This window comes from Anolis sagrei, chromosome 3 (assembly GCF_037176765.1).
Source record: "Anolis sagrei isolate rAnoSag1 chromosome 3, rAnoSag1.mat, whole genome shotgun sequence".
NCBI lineage: Eukaryota > Metazoa > Chordata > Lepidosauria > Squamata > Dactyloidae > Anolis > Anolis sagrei.
In genome coordinates this window covers 209,338,843-209,360,276 of record NC_090023.1, presented here as the reverse complement: position 1 = coordinate 209,360,276, position 21,434 = coordinate 209,338,843, and the positions used below count along the sequence as shown (strand labels likewise).

At 36.7% G+C, this 21,434-nt stretch overlaps 1 protein-coding gene across 2 annotated transcripts in view; it reads left to right on the top strand.

Moving 5' to 3' along the window:
- SHOC2 (SHOC2 leucine rich repeat scaffold protein) overlaps nt 1-21,434 on the top strand; it is a 69,229-nt gene that overhangs the window by 29,982 nt on the left and 17,813 nt on the right. For both annotated transcript variants that reach the window (XM_060768398.2, XM_060768399.2), the window contains exons 2-3: nt 8,874-9,831; nt 16,517-16,654. In XM_060768398.2, the coding sequence (XP_060624381.2) occupies nt 9,129-9,831; nt 16,517-16,654 (841 nt within the window). In that variant the 5' untranslated portion in view covers nt 8,874-9,128. The remainder of the gene's footprint in view (nt 1-8,873; nt 9,832-16,516; nt 16,655-21,434) is intronic.

Genomic DNA, 21,434 nt, shown 5'->3' with positions numbered 1-21,434 from the left:
TTCCCACATCATCATGTAAAGTCTTCATGCAGCAGCATTGGGGAAGGGAAGAATGTGCTATGTCACACTCCTCCTACAGATTGATGTGAAGTGAACATGAGATTGTGATAGAACAAAAACACCAAAGATTGGGGGAAAATTATAAAATACATGATACTTGCTGCCCAAGCAACTATGGCCTTGGTGTGGAAAGACCACAGAAAGTGGGAATTGAAAAAATAGTATGGATACCTATCAGACTTTATTCTCCAGGACTACATCCTTGAAAGAAGAGCCAAAAATATATCATGCCAAATCAAGAAGAATTGGGTTCTGAAATGGGGAAGATTGATAAAGTCGAAGGAAAAGAAAAATATAAAGAATGTAACCATTCTCTTTCTGCTATTGTTCAATTAACATAATATTTGAATGAAGGCAAGTACTGTTCTCAGAGGGTGTGGGGAGGGGTGTAAAATTGATAGACACAAGTTGGAGATAAAGGTGGAATAGGCAAGGATAAGAACACTAAGAAAATAAAATTTGATATGTATTCTGAAATGGTGATCGATTGTGATATTATTCTACCTGTGTCTGCAATAAAAAAACGTATTTTTTTTTAAAGGAGATTGTGATTTTCCTTAAAGGGAGAAGATGGTTGTCAGAATTCAGCGCAAAATAACCACTAGCAATCATATTTATGGTGTTCTGTGTTCTGATATTGTCTTACGACCCAATATAGTGTAGTGGCTTGAGCATTGAACTGGGGCTCTGGAGACTAAGTTCTGAATCACCACTTTCTCATGTGTTTCCTTGGGCAAGTCTTATTTCCTCAATCTCAGAGGAAGGCAAAAAAACCCCCAAAACCTCTCTGAACAAATTTTGCCAGGAAAACGCCATGATAAAGTCCCCTTAAGGTCACCATAAATAGGAAACTACTTACAGGCACACACCACCAAAAACCATATTGAGTTATCTTACTAAGTCACTGGAAAGAATACTGAGAAAGTGTGACGCTTTGCATCTTCCAAAGTGCCATATAAATGTCAAATTACCTAGTAAACTTAGATTTTTTTAAGAAAACTGATTTTTTGAGGCTTGAATATGATTATTTTATTGTAATCAGTTAAAGCAGTGGTTCTCAACCCATGTGTCCCCAGATGTTTTGGCCTTCAGCTCCCAGAAATCCTAACAGCTGGTACACTGTCTGGAATTTCTGGGAGTTGTAGGCAAAATCACCTGTGGAACCACAGGTTGAGAACTACAGAGTTAAATGTACTGTGGTCATGAAAGTTGTATTAACAGCTTCTTGTGGTGATCTGCTGCAATTCTAACATAGTTATGTGTAGGAGTAGGAGCGGGAGAAATGCCTAATTAGAGTTTATGCTAGCTTCTCCTTCTTCTTAGTAGTAGAAGGAGGTGTTCCTGCCTAATTCTGGGATGGTCACCACTGCCTTTGGGATCTTTTCAGATTATGTAGGGAGGATTCCAGGAACACAGCTTTCAGTTGCCTACAATTAGAAAAAAAAAGGCTGCTTATCTGTGCAAGTAATTTTTAATAAAGTCATATTCTCTGCTGCCCTGTTTGTGGTATAAAGTTAAATTTGAGCACATCATGAAATTCCACTGGCTAGATTTCTGACAAGATATGAATAATGTGCGTACAAATGTGTGTGTGTGTAAGTGTTTTCAAGTCACTTGTCAAATTAGGGTAATTCCTTGTATTTCATAGAGTTTTTTTTAAAGCAAGAGCTTATCTTTTTTCCATTTAATTTGGAAAATTAATTTAGAAAATATGTTGAGGCAGTGGAAAAGTTGCTTTTTGTCAGGGCATTTATAATTTCTCCGTGAAATATTAATTATAAATACAAAGAGAAGTACAAAGATGTTAATGTAGATCCATGCATTCAAATTATTTTTTAACTAAGAAGTATTTATGAATTTTTGATATTCACTCTGCGGTTTCCATCCTGATTAATTTAGAAACCTGAAACTATTAAGAACTATATTATGTATGACCAGATAATAAAATGATTTTAGATTTATGTGTCCAGTTTTTAAGTTGATAAACCTGTGGAACATTTTCTTAATTCAGAAGCATATGGCTTTTATATTATATGGTTTTTGTATTTTTGGACGTCTTCAGTATTCTGAAGAATGAAATATCTAACTGGCATATGGTAAGAGGACTTGCTTTTCCTCCTTCCCCACAGTAGAAATGTCACTGAACACGTTTATTCTGTTTTAAAACGTGGTACATCGTAACAGTCGTAGAAGAATCTGTTGTGAAAAGATTTTTAAGCCCTCAGCTACACTCGGAACAAGATCTTTGGATATTGCTGAGTTTCTCATGACACCATTTATTTTGTCTTAGCTTTATTAAAAACCTTTCTATACCACCTTTTGAGGCTGATGGTGTATAGCACCAATAAAAGTAGATTAAAAACAGTCTAAAAGCTCACTTGGAGATTATAGCGGTCAGGCCAAAATGCATTCACTACTATAATTAACAATACTAAAGGCCAAGTGAAAAAATGTGCTGTGTAAAACCTGTGCTTTTCCTAAAAGTCAGCAATAAGGTTTTTAAGCAACATGAGCTATTTTGGCCCAAAGGACGATCATTGAACAGCTGTGAAGGAGGTCTCCAGTGCAATACTAAAGACTATTCTGTGTAAAATATGTCTAAATACTGTGCTTAGATGAGAATTCAGATGCTTAACTCAAACTTGTAGACCATTTAAAACAAGTTTCTTCGTGCACCATCCTTCACCCTCTAAATGTGTTTGCCTGCAGCTCCTATCCTATCCTACCAATTGCAGCAGTTGGCCATGCTGGCTGGGAGAATTGCTTGCTTTAGTGGTTGAGCCAGATATTACTCCCAAGCTCTCTTCTCTGGTTGCACCCAACTACAGCATTCACAGGATTTGGGGCAAGCTTTTCTGTAGTCCGGGAAAATTTTGCTAGCCAGATTGTCCTACCCCCAAACTGGTGATAATTACACCAAAACCTTCTTGTGTCAGGCAGAACTGGTGGGGATGTCAGTTTGCCATTGAATCTTCACTTGGAACCCGTATTTCTCTTTTGTTTACTGAGCCTCAAGATGTAAGGTCATCCTATAATCTCTAATTTTGTTCAAAATAGTAGTGATGTTATTGCCAGCTACTTCTGCTTCAAGGCAGACTTTGATGAAACAAGTGAGGGTTCTGGATTCAGATGCCAGAGTTTAAATAAGCTAGAGTTCACAAGGCATCAAACCATAGATGAAATTATAGCCTATTTTGTATATACATACAGATTCTTATGTCCAGATTTCAACAGACCACACTATGGTTTATTGCATCTTGCCAGAATGGTCAGTTTTTTGCACCTATGTTCCAGTTATTATATTATGTAACAAAATTTGAAAAGTTTTCTGTTCTTGGTTTGAAAGTGTTATTCTTGCAGTACTTATATGATAGTAACAATAATAATCATCATCACCATCTTAATTTCTAGGCTGCCCTCTCTCCCCGAAGGGAATCAGGGCAGTTTACACACAGAAAAAAATGGCAACCATTCAATGCCCAAAATAATACAGACACATCAAAAGCAAAGTAATACACAATAATCACAGTAAACTTACAACAAAAGAATTAAGCATTGAAATGAAAACAGAATGAAATAATCCACTAAGACATGATAACACTAATAACATGAGTTAACATTAAAATATACGTACTTTGAAAATAGTTGTTATACTCCAGAAACTTCGTTTTTGTGGCTGCCACAAACTACGTTGAATTGGTTGAGACTTGATGAAATATTAATTGAAAAACTATAGCAAAATGTGCTGCAGGATGTCCTGCAAAACCAAAGTCTGAATAAACCCTTTCCATGTTTTTATGATAGGACCAATTAGGAAATGACATTTATAACCCAGGAACAAAAATCGTGTTACATGGTGTTATTGTTTTCTTCCTTCATTATCTCCATCATCACCTGTTGTTGTGGGCTTTCAAGAAATATCTAACTTATGGCAACCCTAATGCAAGCCACATCTAGGACATCTCAATGGTTTTCATGGCCAATCGGGTATTCAAATCCTGGTCTCCAGAGTTATAGTTCAACACTCAAGCTGGTTTCACACCCGTTTCTTTATTGTTACAGAAATTGTGATGTAACATCCATATGGGTAAATAATTTATGTGCAAAGTTCTCTAGTGATGACCTTTTCTTTTAGATTCTTTATATGGAGATAACATTTGCTACATATATGCAAAACCATTATGTTGGCCATAATTTCCTCAGCATGTCCTCAGTATTCCTGGTGATACTTTTTACAGTATATGTTTACGTAACAGGCATGATTGCTATACAGAATGAAGTAGCTTTCTAGAAATACTATGGATTTCTGAACCTAAAACCCACTTGTAAAAAGTCTGATATGCACAAAGGAGGGATTTTAGCATTTTTTGCAAAGATTATTCATTTGGTTCCCAAAATAGAGATTGTAAAATAAAAACAACCCCTAGGACAATTGGAACTGGTGTGTATTTCAAGTTAAATTTAAGAAGTGGAGCAATTTTTAGAATAGTACATTATGCTGGTCTGTTGTAAGAAAACTAGTAACGGGTCTTGCATCTGAAATATAGAAAATGCATTACAGGCTATTGTCCACAAAAGCTTATGCCATGATAAAATGTGTTGATCTCAGATGAAGGGATTTCTTGTTTTAATAATTAGAAACAGTTGCCAGCCATTCATAGAAATGCTACATCATTTTCCTTTTTTGAGAATTTGTCTTTTATTAACAGCAGAAATCTAGATAGAATATAGACACAAAGGGTGTGCCCACTTTCGTTGTGTCAGCTTCTGTTTGTTCTTTCCTATTAATATATGGATACTCTACTTTTCTTGTTCAGACATGAGCGGAAAACATTTCCTTGTTCATATTTATCCTTACTTTCTGAGAAGTATAACTTAGTGACTTTCAAGTATACAATTACAGGCAAAAAATACAAGGTGCCAAAATTTTACAGTATTTATAATCCAGAACTGACTCTAATAAAAGCATTGAATTAGGCATTTTATAGCAGATATGCTAGGAAAACAGGATTCTGTTTGCGGAGTTCTATCTGCTGAAAAAATTTAATGGGACTTAAGAGCCAGAGTAGCTTAGTTGTTTAAATGTTGTACTATGATACCGGAGTCCATATTTGAATCCCTGCTTAGCGACAGAAACCCATTGTGTGTCCTTTTGTGACTGTGTTCTCTGCTCCTGGGAAGCCATGCTGGTGAAGAGCAGTGTTTTTATTTCATTCTTTTCTACTATAGAGCTCATAACTAATAAAACCTGGCTCTCCTAAACCTGGAAAAAGAAACCATAGTACTTTAATCAATCACTTGCTTTTAAGAAATTCCAAGTATAGCACTGGGTTATAATTTCAAGGTAGTATATAGGAAATCTTTTCAGATAGTAATGCAATCACAGCAAATGTGTTTTGTGAGAACAGTGGCATCCCTGCACATTGGTTTTTTGGGTTAAAAATTTGAAAGGCTTGCTATGCAAAATGTTAAACATTTGTTATGAACAGATCCATGTTTTTCCATAACCAAGTCTCCACTTGTCCTTGAGTTACAATAGCAAGGTCAGTTATAAAATGAGTTTTGTAGATAATGTCTTTGCATAGTTACCTTTCCATAGTTACCTTTTCATAGCTTTCCAGAATTTTTACTTGGGTTTTTAAAAAACCTCCCCACATCTCAATTTCCTTACTATTGTTCCCCTGTTCTATGGTTCCATAACTCTTAAAAAACAGTAGAACACCACAGAAGGATCAGTGTTTCTTGAGGGGAAGATCATAGATTTGATTGAACAATATCTTTGTTTGCAGATAGGAAGAAGCTTAAGTGTAGTATCTGTTCAGTACAGGCTTCTCACCAGCCTTTCATCAATCCTGGAAATTATGGATTAAATCCAACCTCAGGAACTTAATTTCAGCAGATAAATAAAAGTAATGGGACCACTTAGATCATTTCATATTAAAGCATAATAAATTGGCATAAAATTTTAATTCATACATACTTGGGAGTCAGAATAATTTTGAGAAGTAGAATAAGTCTATATGTGGGAGTGCAGGAAGGGACAATTTACTATGATTTCAATCTCCAACAATAAGGAAGGCCTTTGGAAAATGTGGGAAGAGTTTTTTCATTATGTGCATTTGTTGAGATTCTCCTCAAAGTGATTTAAATTGCTGGGAACTCTTCAAGAAGAGCTAATTCTAAGAGCTAAATCCAACATTAAGAAGACCACCGGAAGTGAATGAGATGTCAATACCTCCTTCTGCCAGTAGGCATTTGGGGAAGAATAAGGGGTGTGCTGCTGGGTGGGATTTGGCAGGGGGGGGGGGTGTGAGTTTTAAAGGTAATTTAAAGTGTATGTATTATATTTTAATCCACGCTGTATTATTTTGTTGCTTTTTAGTTTTTGTATTGCACTTTTTAGAAGCCCCCAGTGGCACAGTGGGTTAAACCACTGAGCTGCTGAACTTGCTGACCAAAAGGTTGGCGGTTTGAATCCGGGGAGCTGGGTGATCTCCCGCTGTTAGCCCAGCTTCTGCCAACCTAGCAGTTCGAAAACATTCAAATGTGAGTAGATCAATACGTACCACTTTGGCAGGAAGGTAACCTTTTAAACTATGACTAAAGTGAGGGATTGTTAGCTGCCTTGAGTCCCCACAGGGAGAAAGGCGGGGTATAAATTAAGCAAATAATAAATAAATAGTCACAACAAACTTAATTTCTATCAATTTCTCTGGACTTTTGTAGTTAGGACTAAGGCTGGATGAAATTGTAAATCTGGTTCATCGGTTGTAGAAGTGGATTCTTAATGTACACAACGCTGGTCTTTTGCACATGATTACATTATATTATGTGCTCTAATAGTACACATATTCTTCTTTTAATCCCGTGATACTTGGGAGAGAATTCAAAATCTATGATTCGAGATCTAAGGTGTGACTACAGTTAGAATACTGTATAAAGTTCATGTGACCATATTTCAGAATGTATATTGAACTGCATACAAATGAGCAATAAAATAATCAGGAAATTATTAGAACAACTGTCTCAGATAAGCTGCAATGTTTGAAGTCATTTCTTTTAGAAGAAATCTAAGGAGACAATCAGATGAAAATGTGTAACATTAGAAGTAGTGTAGAAAAAAGAGTGTAACTGAAAAATTCCAGTTGATTGTATGACTGACTGTATGATTGTATGAATTAGTTTTGCTCCTCATATTCTCTAACACATCTCTCTCTTTAACCCGAATGTGTTTAACTGAAATTAGTATAACTTGGTTTTGAAAACATGTTAACCTTTGCTTGCTTTCTCATATATCAACCAATATCTCAGAGCTAATATTTTTGTAATGTAGCTGTTATCAGATGGGAGTTAAGACCATCACTCATAGCAATTTATGGCTCTCAAGGTTTAACAGCTTATGCAGAATTGCAATGCACCACACATTCCTATGACAACAGTGATAAAGAGCTAAGACATGTACATGCTGAGGAACCAGGTGGTCTACTGTTTCCAATTTCCAGAAGTGTAATAATGCAGATTAGAAAAAAGGATTTGAGTCTAAAAGTTGATTTACACATTGGTTGCTGAAATCTGTACTAACTAAAAACATTTATTGTGAACATTCTAATAAAATGGCTCTGTCCATAAACAGTCATTTCTGTGACAGACTTGCCATCACATGGAGATAGAATATGTATAATGTAGGGATTGCAAATCTTGAAAACACTTGAAATGTAGAATCTTTTGAATTGTTAATAGATGTGGAGTGGTAATATCTAAATATTTCCTGATAAGTTTCTCATCTCACTTTTACTTCTGTTTTTAAATGAATTATGTTCATGAGTATGTTTATGAACCATTAAGATGACTGTCGCATTATGGCAACCTCATGGATTTCATAGGATTTTCTTAGCAAAGAAGTAGATGGTTTAGCCAAGTCCTTTCTACAGCACTTACTTTATGTTAATAGTTTCATCCAAGTACCTGCCAGGGCGGACTGTGCTAGATCAGAGAGATCTGGTTCGTTTAAGCAGTGGTTCCCAACCTTTTTTGACCAGGGACTGCTTGACCAGGGACCACTTTCCAAGATTAGTATCAAAACGATCATGAATCTATTTTTGGCCAACTTTAGATTTGGTTTGGTTATTTGTGGTGCTGATTCATAAAATTGCATTGGATAGACCACATCAACTCTAGTTTTTTGATACAGAACATATGCCATCCAGTAGTCGCCATCTGCTCGCGTGCAGAAAACCATATTTAATAATCTAGAGCTGATGTGGTAGTAGTAATCTTTTGTGGGTAGACAGCTTCTCCACTCCTGACATTCCTGTTGTCTTGGCACTATAAGAGGGTTTTGCAAGACCAATAGTTCTCATTGCTACGTGTGTTTGAGGCAACAGTGTAGTAATAATGAGGCTGCGGATCATATTTTCATTCTTGCGCACTACTAGTGGTCCATGGACCACAGGTTGGGAACCACTGCTTTAGGGTATGTAGGTCTTACTGTTAATATCTATACATTCTACTTATGAAGCAGTATTTTTTATATGGGAGAAAGGGGAATTCTTTGTTTTGGGAGGATGGTCTTGTGATACTATAATCCTCTCTGTAATCATTATATATCCATCAGTGTTGATCAGATATTACCACTGAGTATTACTAATTCTAAACAAGCTTGTATATGTTTTGCTAATTAGATAGATGTTGATTTTGCATAGTAACTAATGAGATTTATGGAACATCTTTCTGTGTTTCCAATGTAAATCCTTTATGTTAGTAGGAAAAAATTAACCATGTATTAATATCTGCTTCTTGTATCTTTACTACAGCTAGAGATCCACTGATTATCTAAGTACCAACAGCTGCCTCTTCTGATATGAAAGCTGGGAGAGAGTACCGCTGAAATCAACATGTAGCAGACAACCCTGCCATCAAATGTGCTGCTTTTAGCCAAGGTCTTTCAGGCTTTTCATCAGTGAATGAATTACTCTAGGATTTGAATTTTTTTTTTTTGGGTGGCGAATGCATTTTATCAACTAAATTTCAAATTGGATCTTATGTAGTGTTGGTTAAACTAAGGAACCATGAGTAGCAGTTTAGGCAAAGAAAAAGATTGTAAGGAGAAGGACTCCAAAGTGTCTTCAGCAAAAGAAAAGGAGAAAGAAGCAAAGGCCTCTGGTGGTTTTGGGAAGGAGGGTAAAGAGAAAGAGCCTAAGACCAAAGGGAAAGAAGCCAAAGATGGGAAGAAAGATGCCAGCAGTGCACAGCCAGGGGTGGCTTTTTCAGTGGACAATACAATAAAACGACCAAATCCAGCTCAAGCTGCTCGTAAAAAATCCAGCAATGCCGAAGTGATCAAAGAGCTAAACAAATGTCGGGAAGAAAATTCAGTGCGCTTGGACTTGGCCAAGAGGTCAATACATCTGCTCCCATCATCTGTCAAAGAGTTGACACAGTTGACAGAACTTTATTTATATGGAAACAAACTGCAGTCACTACCACCTGAGGTGGGCTGTCTTGTGAATCTGATGACACTGGCCCTGAGTGAGAACTCTCTCACCAGCCTTCCTGACTCTCTTGATAACTTGAAGCAACTTCGCATGGTTGATCTACGGCATAACAAACTCAGAGAAATCCCTCCAGTGGTATACAGGCTAACTTCCCTTACCACACTTTATCTGCGCTTTAATCGTATCACAGCTGTGGAAAAGGATATTAAAAACTTGTCATTGCTCACAATGCTAAGTATACGGGAGAATAAAATCAAGCAACTACCTGCAGAAATTGGTAAGTACTTTGTTTTCAAACCCTGTACTACATCTTTTGTGTGGGTGAGAATAGAAACAAATGCATTATCAGTATTTAGATGCCTCATGTCTGTCACTAGTGGCATTGTTGCATATTTTGGTTTTAACCGTAATGTATAATGAAAAGTACAATTAAATTAGATACACACAATCATTTAGTTGTTAAACCACATGACTGCATTTTGTTCTGTGCATTTCATCCATTTGCATTCAAATTAATTAATTATTCATTTCACTGATTTTCAATCACGTTCAGTAATTTATTTTTGTTACAAATATTTCATTCTGGAAATCATGAAATGGCTTCATTTTATCTGTGACAGTTTCTCAACTGTTAACCATAGATACAATTCTAGAAATCTAGTAAGGAGAAGAGTATGTAAAGATGAGGAAAAATGAAGTATAGTTTTCATTCCAGTTTCCAAAGAATAATTGGTTATCATGACAGTTATGTTCTTGTGAAAAGCAACTCATTTCTTAAAAATAGATTGGTACCATGTTTTTTTAAAGAATGCTACAAGCTATTGGAACTTGTTAGTTGCATAAGTATACACATCACTATTTAGTACTTGGTAGCAATTACAATTGAGACTTTTGAGTAAATTTCTGTTGATTTTGCACATAGGGATACTACAATTTCCCCATTGTTCTTGGCAAAATTGCACCAGCTCTGTCAAGTTGGATGACAGTGAACATCATTCACTGGTTCATCCATTGGTGAATAGTCTTTCTACAGATTCTGAAATTGAGGTCAAGGCTTTGATGTGTTGTTTTGGCTACATGTTTAAGTTAATTTTATCTGTTAAAGGTGAACCTTTTCAGAGGTTCCATTCAAAGATACCGTTGACCTTTGGGTTGCTTTTAATGCCCTCCTTATCTGGTCACTAGAGTTCGTTGAATGTATCTCCATTCTGGAATGATGGATTTAATAGTGATCTGGAGATGTTTGTAGATTGGGATTGTTTAACTTACTCAACTCTGATTGGTGTTTCTGAATAATTTTAGACTTCTTTTGATTGCTCTTTGGTTTTCATGATCCTGTTTGTTTAGCTATCATCTCCAATAAGTCATGGCGCCTTGCAGAAACCTTTTGTCTTTAAACTGAGATGATGTGATAGTGGAATGTTATCCAAATAGACCCTATTCAACTACTTATGGGACTTCTGGAAGCACTGGATTTATACCAGTCCTTTTATAGGCATATTACAGCAAATAGGGTGAACAATTTATGTAATCAACAAATGTTAGTTTACTTTTTCTTATGTAAAATTTGTGTCACAATAACAATTATTTTGCAACTTAACAAGTGTTGAACATTTGGATGCATTAAGTTGTAATAGTGCTAACTGAATTAACAGATTGTAATATAACAACATGTGAAAAAAATCTAAGGGACAAAGAGCTATAATATTTATGCTCGCCTATTCGTAAAAGTAATTAACTGCAAGTATATAGTTTACAAATGTACAATGGTCATTTGTAGAAGTGTTGCAAACATTAAAGGTACGAATATTGTTGTTGTTGCTAATTCTTGTCAAGTTAGCTTTTAATTTAGGGCAGCAGTAAGACTGGAACACTTCCAAGACACCTTTTTATTAAAGGCTCTACTAATTTCTTGTAAATGTGGCCATGATGTGATTTCATCAACCCACTTGTGTTCTGCTCTCTGGTTTTCCTGCTGCCTTCAGAGTTATCTAGCATCATCATCTTCAAATTCACTGGAAAAGATGATAATGCTAGGTAACATAGGTAACATTCTTTTCATGATTGTTGTACAAGTAGTTACTTGTAAATACAGGCAGTCCCCAAGTTACAAATCAGATCTTACATTGAATTTGTTTTTAACAAATGCATTTTAAAGTATAACTCCAGCCCTATCTATCTATCTATCTATCTATCTATCTGTCTATCTATCTATCTGCCTTGGATAGCATAAGGGTTGACACCCCTGTGGTGTTTGTTTTGCGGTCTGTGCCCCTGTTCAGAAGATTGCACCTTGCTTTCTATCCCTGTGATAATTGGATTTTGAAAAATTTGGCTTGTTGTGGGAACAAGGATACTTCAGTGAAGACACTTTCCCCCCATGATAACATTACATGGGTGAATTTTCCTTTCCAGGGGTACATTGTCTCAACCTCCCCCCCCCCCCCATTCTTTACTGTGGTTTATAAGTTGGATGTTCGATATTTGGGGACTGGCTGTAGTTAATTCTAAGAAGACAACTCTGCCCCCCCCCCAGCTGCTATTTAGGTGCCCCCCCTTTGTTAGGGTTTTCCCTGCAGCAGTCAAAGATGCTCCCTGCCATTGCAATGGTTTTGCTTTCCAAGGACTCATCACACTTGAACATTTTTCCATTTTAATCTACTTTAAATGCTGTGATTGCCTCTTGCAGAATTCTGGGGCTTGTAGTTTAGGGAGGGACCTTTAAACTGCTCATCCAGAGAAGCTCTGGGCCTTCCTAAACAAGCCCAGAATTCTGCAGGAGGCAGTCACAGCATTTAAAGTGGATTGAAATGGAAAAATGTTCAAGTGTGATGAGTCCCCAAGAGCAGCTCTGGGTCTGTGAGCTCTCCCCCGACCCACAAGTTATAAACTATGTCATGCTGATTAAACCTCATTTAACATTTTTAAGAATAGGAATTAGCTTCAGTTCCAAAAAAAGCTTGATCAGTGTCTCAAATAAAAATCTACATAGATAGAAAAAAATACATAATTTTTTTTTGTCATGTCAGGAACGACTTGAGAAAGTGCAAGTTGCTTCTGGTGTGAGAGAATTGGCCGTCTGCAAGGATGTTGCCCAGGGGCTGCCTGGATGTTTTGATGTTTTACCATCCTTGCAGGAAGCTTCTCTCATGTCCCCGCATGAGAAGCTGGAGCTGATAGAGGGAGCTCATCTGTGCTCTCCCCAGATTCGAATCTGTAACCTGTTGGTCTTCAGTCCTTCCAGGACAGGGGCTTAACCCACTGCGTAATTCTATGAATTGCCAATTCTGGAAAACTTTGCAAGCCTCTTCCTATAATCTGTAATATTTAAATACTTCTGTTTGGGGAAATAGTGATCATTTGACAGTATCTGTAGAGCTGGGTGAAGTTTAATATTCATGTCCACTGGTTTATAAAAGTAAGACTGCATGAGAGTAAAATAAAAACTTGTAAAATTTTTATGAAGAGTGAAAGTCTGCACAGGTACAGTCAATACAATTGAAATGTTTTCTGAACAAATTGACAACTAAGACAAGCATCTGTTCCTTGTGTTCTTTCAGAAATTCATAAAACTTTCAACAATCCTCTCTCTTTAAAATCCTTATATTTTTTCTAACGTTGCAATCAGCAATCTGATGACTGATTCAAAACATAGAGCATCTCGAGTCGCTAACACTTTAAAAATGGTCCACTCAAGCAGGTATGCTCCTTCTAATCCATTTTGACTTTCTCTGGTACAGTGAGCATGTAGAGTATGACTCAAAACCACACCAGTAAATTCCTGTAGTAATTTCCACTATTGTGAGCACTGCAAAGTATGTTCCAGCGACAATAAAAACTTCAGCTGGAGCATGTCAGTTTATACAGTGTATGCCTCCAGACAGATCTTTTGGCCGGCCCAGTTGGAAAATGTTGTTTTGAGACTACTTTCAAGTCACCTTTAGTTCTTAAAAACCTTTCTGGGGGAATAAAGTAGCCCATTTTTAATGGCCTGGAATGAAACCCATACTGTTCAAGTATCATTTTGTGATGATTTAGCTCCTTTAGGCTTAGTTTAATCTTCACATTTCACAGTAGAAGATTTCTGCATAGTATACAATTACTATGTATATCATAGTAATTATGATATACTTTCGCTGCTTATAGCAGAAGATCTACATCTAGCAGAAAATTAATCATATATGTCTGCAAGTTAGGACAAGTTAAATTGATAGCCATAACACACAACTCTGGTCATTTTGAATTCAGTGGAATAGAGGGGAGCACAGACTTCGGTAGCAATTTGACTTTCTCATATGCACCATAACTGATTTGGCCTTCTTGGTTAGGCTTCCAATAGTCTATAGTGATAGTCTTTGAATCTCGGCCAAGAGTGGTCTTTAGCATTTTCTTCTAGCTGAATTTTCCATTAGGGTGATTTTATTTTGTGCTTTGTGTTGTTATTTTGACACTGCTTCTCTCTCAACCTGAATATTTCAAGTGGTATGACCATAGGGAGTATGGTTAATATCAGTAGGTATTTCGCTGAAACTCTGGCTCAAGCTTTTAGATTGCAGCTCAGTCAAAGATAACTTGTGGTGTACCCGTGATTTCCCTGTTTGGTGAAAGTAGATATACAGTATATCTAGGAGGCTTGCTGACTGCAATTTGGTATTTGCCATCATGTCACTTGAATATGTTTCTTTTCCCAGTTGGCATCCTCATATTTGCTGGGGGGTGCTTTGAATGCAGTTTTCCTGCTTCTTGTTAAGGGGTTGGACTGGATGGCCCACGAGGGCTCAGTGTAGTTCATTCTTTTTTGTGGTGTCTGAATCACAGAAATTGAATTATTCTGCGATTGCGCAGAGCACAACTCGGGACCTTCTAGGGCTTTTTCATAAGCTGTTTTGGTGGTAACCAGACCTCCTATCTGTTCCATGTGTATGAGTGGTCCCTACCTACATCTACTGTAGAGCAAGAGGATGCCACAGAAAGACACTCCCCCCCCCCCCATTCTAGCTTTTTTTCCTTGTTTTATTCTTCAGTTTAATTGTGATGTGATGTTCCGGCAGCAGCTATTGCTGCTGAGATGTGTGTTCCCTAACAAAACAAAACAAAACAAAAGCCCTGAAGACCATGCTATTAAGGTAGATGCAGTTTGTTTTCCATAGTACTCTAAGAAATACCCGTTTCATTGATGCAGCAAAGATGAAGAGTGGGATAGAAGAATGTGAAATATTAGTCACAGACCAACTACGAAGCATATGAAACAACAATTTCGAGTGTCTGAAGAAATTCAGCTCATTTTTGTAATCTGAAATTATTTTAAGACTTCCTAATATATTACTTTCCCTATTATATAATTTTCTTTGGTGATATAGATAATATTCTTGTATTTTAAGATATAAGTAGCAGGTGATCTTGGAGTTCTAGATTGCCATTTCTTAACTATAATATTTTACAATGTCTTACCCTCCATTCCTCAACCTCATTCCTCCCCTACTTCCCTGGTGACATATTAGTTAGTAGTTAACCTACTAACAATAACTCCATTACTCCTACCCTTCCTTTTTGTTCTTTTTACCTGACTGTTCCATTTTCCCTTTTTATGTGAAAAAAATCTGAAATATTCAATAAAAATATATTTTTAAGTATTCCTAGGGATATATGGACCACATTTTGAGTTTCTACCCAATGGCAGAAGGATTGCAGACATCACATAGTATTGCTAGTCAGTGCTCCACATAAAGTAGATAGCACAAGGTAGCACAAGAAATGCTGTATCTGAGGGAAGTGAGGAAAATTGTATTCTGGTGTTTTACTAACCACTGGTACCTATAGTGGTGCTTTGCTATTTTCTATTATGTTATGCGGAACATCGTTTCCCTTCTTTCTATTGGTAGAGAGGAAAGACTTTTTCAGCTTTGACAAAAGTAGGAGATCTATGTCTTAGTGTGCTAACAAGCATAATTTGCAATAGAATCGGGACCAACTCTTTTCAGTGCTAATCAACACATTTTTTACATTGCTAATATTCATAATTCCTTTTTCTTATACATCCTAATGAAAGTACTCTGTCCTTTCCCTCTGTCATCTGGTAGAGGATTTATCACGATGTAAAGGATTTTAGAATTTTCAATCTGCTTAAACATTGTGAGCAGAGCCGACCAGGAGAATTAATACAGTGGGGAAACAGGTTGTCCTGTATATAATGTTTGCTAGCATGATTTCCCTCAAGTAAATTGTTGCAGAAGAAAATTAATATTAATCTCTTTCTCTTAGTACTAAAGTGACAAAGAACTGTCTCTTAGCTAACTGATTTTTATTAAGAAAAATACATAAGTGAAACTTGACCGAAGATAGAAGAGTTGCCATATTTGTTTGAGATCTTTCTTATTTGCATAGTCTTAAAGTTCAATCTTTAAACCTGTTATTATTAATAGTTAGCCAATAGTAAAAGTCCAGGCATGTGACATATATTGATGAAACAGTTTTAAGAAATAAGAAAATCTTCTAAAAACTACCCGTGAAAATACCATGTTGGATCAGATTTAACATTTTGTGGTTTACAAAGCTGGAGGTACAGCAGAAGCTAGTTTAGCTGATGAAAGCAAAAGTCGGAAATGAAAAATGCAAATTGTTCTGGGAGAATTCAGACACAGTAGAACTATCACTCTTTTTTCTGTTACCACAATAGTGTTTGCAATTTTTCACTTCATGTTTGTTGTCTGAATAGGGTAAGAAAACTTGAGATAGACAGTGACAGGGAGACAGAGAGAAACTGAACATGGCACAAATATTATATTGTGTAAAAATCTTGCTTTGGTATTCACTCGCAGTATCATTGATCAGAATAAATTCAGACAAACATTGGAATGTTAGACCTGTAATATTAGCCCACCATTGAAGGTCAAACATGGTGAACCTTTACATCTGTACTGATAGTCTGAATGATAATATCTTGTTACCACTTGTACTTTCAGGTGAGTTGTGTAACCTCATAACGTTGGATGTAGCACACAATCAGCTTGAACATCTTCCAAAGGAGATTGGAAATTGCACACAGATCACCAAACTTGATTTACAGCACAATGAACTTTTGGACCTTCCAGACTCTATAGGTAGGTACAGGTGTAATTAATTAAAAAAATATTTTCTGGGTTTGAAAAAACAACAGCAATTATTTTCATGATAATTCTGTATGCAGTGGTATTTCAAATCATCTGTCTTAACATTTGCGAACAGTATATATTTTTTAGTGTTTTACGGTGTGCTTTTTTAGGCTTCACGCTTCTATACGTGTCCTTTCTGTTTGAGCTCTGTAACTGCAGGTTAGGCTTCTGTTACCATGTGAACAGCTTTTCGCTCCCTATTTGCTGCTGCTTTTCCTTTAGTATTAAGACACTGATGGCATTATTTCCCATATAACAGTGGTGTTTAATCTATACATTTCAATGAATGGTATTTTGGCAATCTGTCCTACATAATTATAGCATCACACTTTTTCATTTTGGTTGGCCTATCATTGCTTAGTCACAGTTCTAACTTTCTCTTCCCCTTTTCACCTAAAATAATAAAAAAAAACAGTAAATGTTTACATATAGCACGGAAACCACACAACACCCTATTGTTTAGAATGGTTTATTACATCTTTATGCCACCTTCCTCTCTGGAGTTCAGGGAGGTTTATATACCCCTTCCCTGTTTTGTGACTCAGTTTTTACATTTTTAATTTTTGTGATTTACCTTCAATTCTGTTTAAAAGAGGAAATGGAGAATAATTTTTGCTGACTAAATGAACAGATCCTCCTTATTAATCTAACGAACATATCTTGGACCAGTGGAATTCAAAATGACAAAGGCATCAGTTATGTTTCTTACGTTTTTGTGGAAAGTAGGAGTGCACAACTTTGTAGCAGAGGCCTCATGGGCTTCCAGTACCCACACCCTTTCCTGTACTCTTTCTCTCTCCCTGCCAGGATCTGAGAGCACATAAATTGCTGTAATGAGACGGAGATGAAGGCATCTCCCCCATCCCTGATGATTTCCATTAAGAGGGATGCTTCCCTGATGCTAATATTACTAGGGAAACAGCAACTCCAGAAGTCGGGGAACATATAGAGAGGTTTTGCTAGTTTTGGGACACATGTTCACAGCGGGCCATTGAGACATATGTCCAATTATAAGTAACATGTTTAACCATAATAAGATGTGTAGAAGATTTGTTAGTGTTTGGAGAAACAATTGCATTTGTAATGACAAAAAAGACATGATGAAATGAAGAACAAAAATGATGAAAAACTTATGTGTTTGCTTATTAAATTGTGAACAACAATGTTGCGATGTTTTAATGAGCTATTGTTTCTTAATTTATTTTAGAAATAGTTTCAAGTGTGTTATTGTGTTATTTATGCTATCCTTCAAGGCTCTTCGCATTTTAGTTTGCATTTTGGGGGAGAAAGAGACTCCAATCTTCTTATTGAAGTACTGCTGAGAATAATTTACGTGACTGAATCAGTTATTTAATCCTAATGTAGGATCAGCAGAGAATATCGAATCTCTGTAGTGTGATAAATTACGATCAGCTGTCAGTCTCTTTTATATTTCAGATATCTTATAGGATTCACTTTGCATGTTTCTAAATCAGGAAGTCAGTCACTGTTTTTAAAAGCATCAGTACTGAGTTATAGGTTTACAGCTTCATTCTGCTGTCTAGTGATATAAGAATTATATACAAATTCCCAAGAGGAAAATGAGATTCAGAGTAGAATACGTTATATCACACCAATTTGTAGAATACATGGAGATAGTGATGATAGTTTTAAGGACATAAGACTGTCAGGCCATCAAATGCTAATCAAGGTGGTTAGTTGAAACATTCACATCTAGCTCCAGCAGACAAGAGTCCTTTGTCCCACCCTGGTCATTCCACAGATACATAAACCCTTTTTTCCTAGTTCCAACAGACCTCACTACCTCTGAGGATGCTTGCCATAGATGCAGGCGAAACGTCTGCATCTATGAACATGGCCATATAGCCCGAAAAAACCTACAACAGCCCAGTTGCTTTGTTTGTTCAGAGTAACGTCCATTGTATCCAGAATACTCTGTTTGAATAAACAGTGGCTAGCTACACAGATAGTAGCTGCTGGTGGCACAGTGGGTTAAACCGCTGAGCTGCTGAACTTGCTAGCCAAAGGTTGGTGGTTCAAATTCGGGGAGGGGTGAGCTCCCATGGTTAGTCCAACTTCTGCCAACCTAGCATTTCGAAAACATGCAAATGTGAGTAGATCAATAGATACCACCTTGACGGGAAGGTAATGGCGCTCCATGCAGTCATGCCGGCCACATGACCTTGGAGGTGTATACGGACAACGCCGGCTCTTTAGCTTAAAAATTGAGATGAAACCCTCCCCCTCAGTTGGACATGACGGGACTTAATGTCAAGGGGAAAGCTTTACCTTTACTTTTAACTACACAGATAACCCTTGAAGCGCAGATATGATGCCCATTCTCTACAAGGGACCGTTTGCCTAGTAACTAGAGTCACTGCTCTGCACATGAAGGAGCTGTTGTGGCTGGCAACAATTCTTGGTTCTAAATCCTTCCCCCTCCCAAGCTATCAAACCCAGTGTTCATTAGTACTCCTCATTATTGCATAATGTCAAACCTTAGTTAACAAAGTAGATGTGTTACTAGGCGTTACTCCTTGGTTACTAGGCTGTTTTTTGTATTCTCATAGGTATTCATAAGATGCTTTTAGTATCAGTGTTATTTTTAAAAGGTCAGGTAGCACCCCAAAACTTTCTATTTTTATTCCATTTTTGAAGATCATAGTCGTGAGCTGAAAGAAGTAAATACTGAACTTTCAACTTGTCTATACTTGCATAGTTTAAATCCTATTAATATCTGTGGGTGTTTGTGCACAGTAATTCACTGAGCACAAGGATTGCAGTCTTCGTTATTCGTTTACTTGCTTGCTGCAAAATGGAGAGGAGGTTTACGATCTTCTCTTTCTCTGAGAAGCTTAAAATAAAAAAGAAGCTGTGCCAGTAAAGCCTTGTAATTCTAAAACAAACCCACACAAGTACAATACATGCATCTAATAAACCGCTCTGAGCAAAGCCTTGTCTTGGACAAAGGTTACAAGCATCACTGTAACCTTGGTACCTGGTCTATTTCTGGATTACTCATGCTGTGCTAGATGCCTAGGCACAATTCAGCAGTCTGTATGAAATAGTTCTCTGGCTCCAGGAGCAGCTTAGCCTGTTTTGCTTGTTCTGGCCTATGATGCCTGCTTCAAGATTTGCTGGTTGTTTTTTTGCCTAGTCTTGGTCCTACACCCCCAAATTCCCCTTTAAAGATTACTTTCTTTAATCAAGCAGTTCATGAATAATGTCCAGGAAATCTTCAGTGCTTACTACTGTTCCACTTCTTGCATATATAGGGGTTTTTTTTACATCATGCACATACATCTGTGTATATATCTATTGAATGCTGATATTTGCTTATTAGTGATTGATTGTGTGGATTGAACAAAATTCCAGTCATTTTTTTTGTATATAATGTAGTACTGTATATAAATGTGTATGCAGATACAGAACTGTTGTGTTTTAGATGTTTCAGGCTTTTTGTAATCTGTTCTTCAAAAAACTGCACATATAGCCTTTTTTGTTTGTGTAGTTATGTCATAAACATTCAGGGAATATTATTAGGTTATGAGTGAAAACCTTTTGTTCCCAAGACTGGAAAGACTGCTATTGTGCACAAAGATGGTTCAGAGACAGACATTGACATGAAGATTTTCATGTATGGCTTGTGCAGACCTGTATTTTTATGGATTAGAAATTGCTGAGCTTGGTAATAAAGTGAGTATAGAGCTAGAAGAACATGCATGTTGAACCAAGTTATGATGACAGGAAATATATTCCTTCAGGATGGTGAGCTGAGACATAGCAGAGGTGTAAACAGATGTGATTATTTCAACATAGATAATTCTCTTTGTTATTTTATTAACAGGATAGCAAAATAATATTTAGTGATGTAGCAGTTAAATGAACACATTGATTTGTTGTCTATTAATTTGGAAATAAATAAAACTGCCAAGGAATTCAAGACTTGTGATGTGTGTGTGTGTATGTATATGTATATGTATGTATGCATACACACACACACACAAAATGAGATATCTTGGGATACAGTTAGGAATAAGATATTCGTTTTTTGTTTCATATGTACCTTATGCACATAGCCTGAAGGTAATTTTACATACAATATTTTAAATAATGCTATGCATGAAGCTACGTTTGTGTACATTGAATCACTGATGTGGTCAGTTTTGGATTTTAGAGTACAGTCAGTCCCCAAGTTATGAACAAGATAGGTTCTATATGTTAGTTCTTAAATTGAATTTGTATGTAACTTGAACAGGTACATTTTTAAGTGTAACAGCAGCCAACACTATATATTGCATAGATTTGGATTGTGATGGGTGTTTGTGTGGTGTTTGATTTGCTGTCCTTGTTCCTGTTCAGCTTTCGTCTCACTTTCTGTCCCTGTGACACTTTGCTGTTGAAAAATTTAGTTTGTTTTGGGAACAAGGACTAGAGATAAAGCTTCAGTGGAGACACCTCTTCCAGGATTTAATTTCCCTTCCGAGAGCTAGATTTCTCTCACTTCCTGTTGTTTCACCCCCATTCTTAACTATGAGTCAGTTGCAAGCTGGATGTTTGTAACTTGGGGACTGCCTGTACTGGCATTTTCATTTTGGAATTTCAAGTGGACGTTGCTGAGCCTGCATTAAGAAATTAGCTTTTCCTGGTTAAGTAAGTCCTGGCATGTAGCTCATTTTTGAGGATATTATGCTCTCTTTTATTGCATGGCTTTTGAAAGTTATTAATA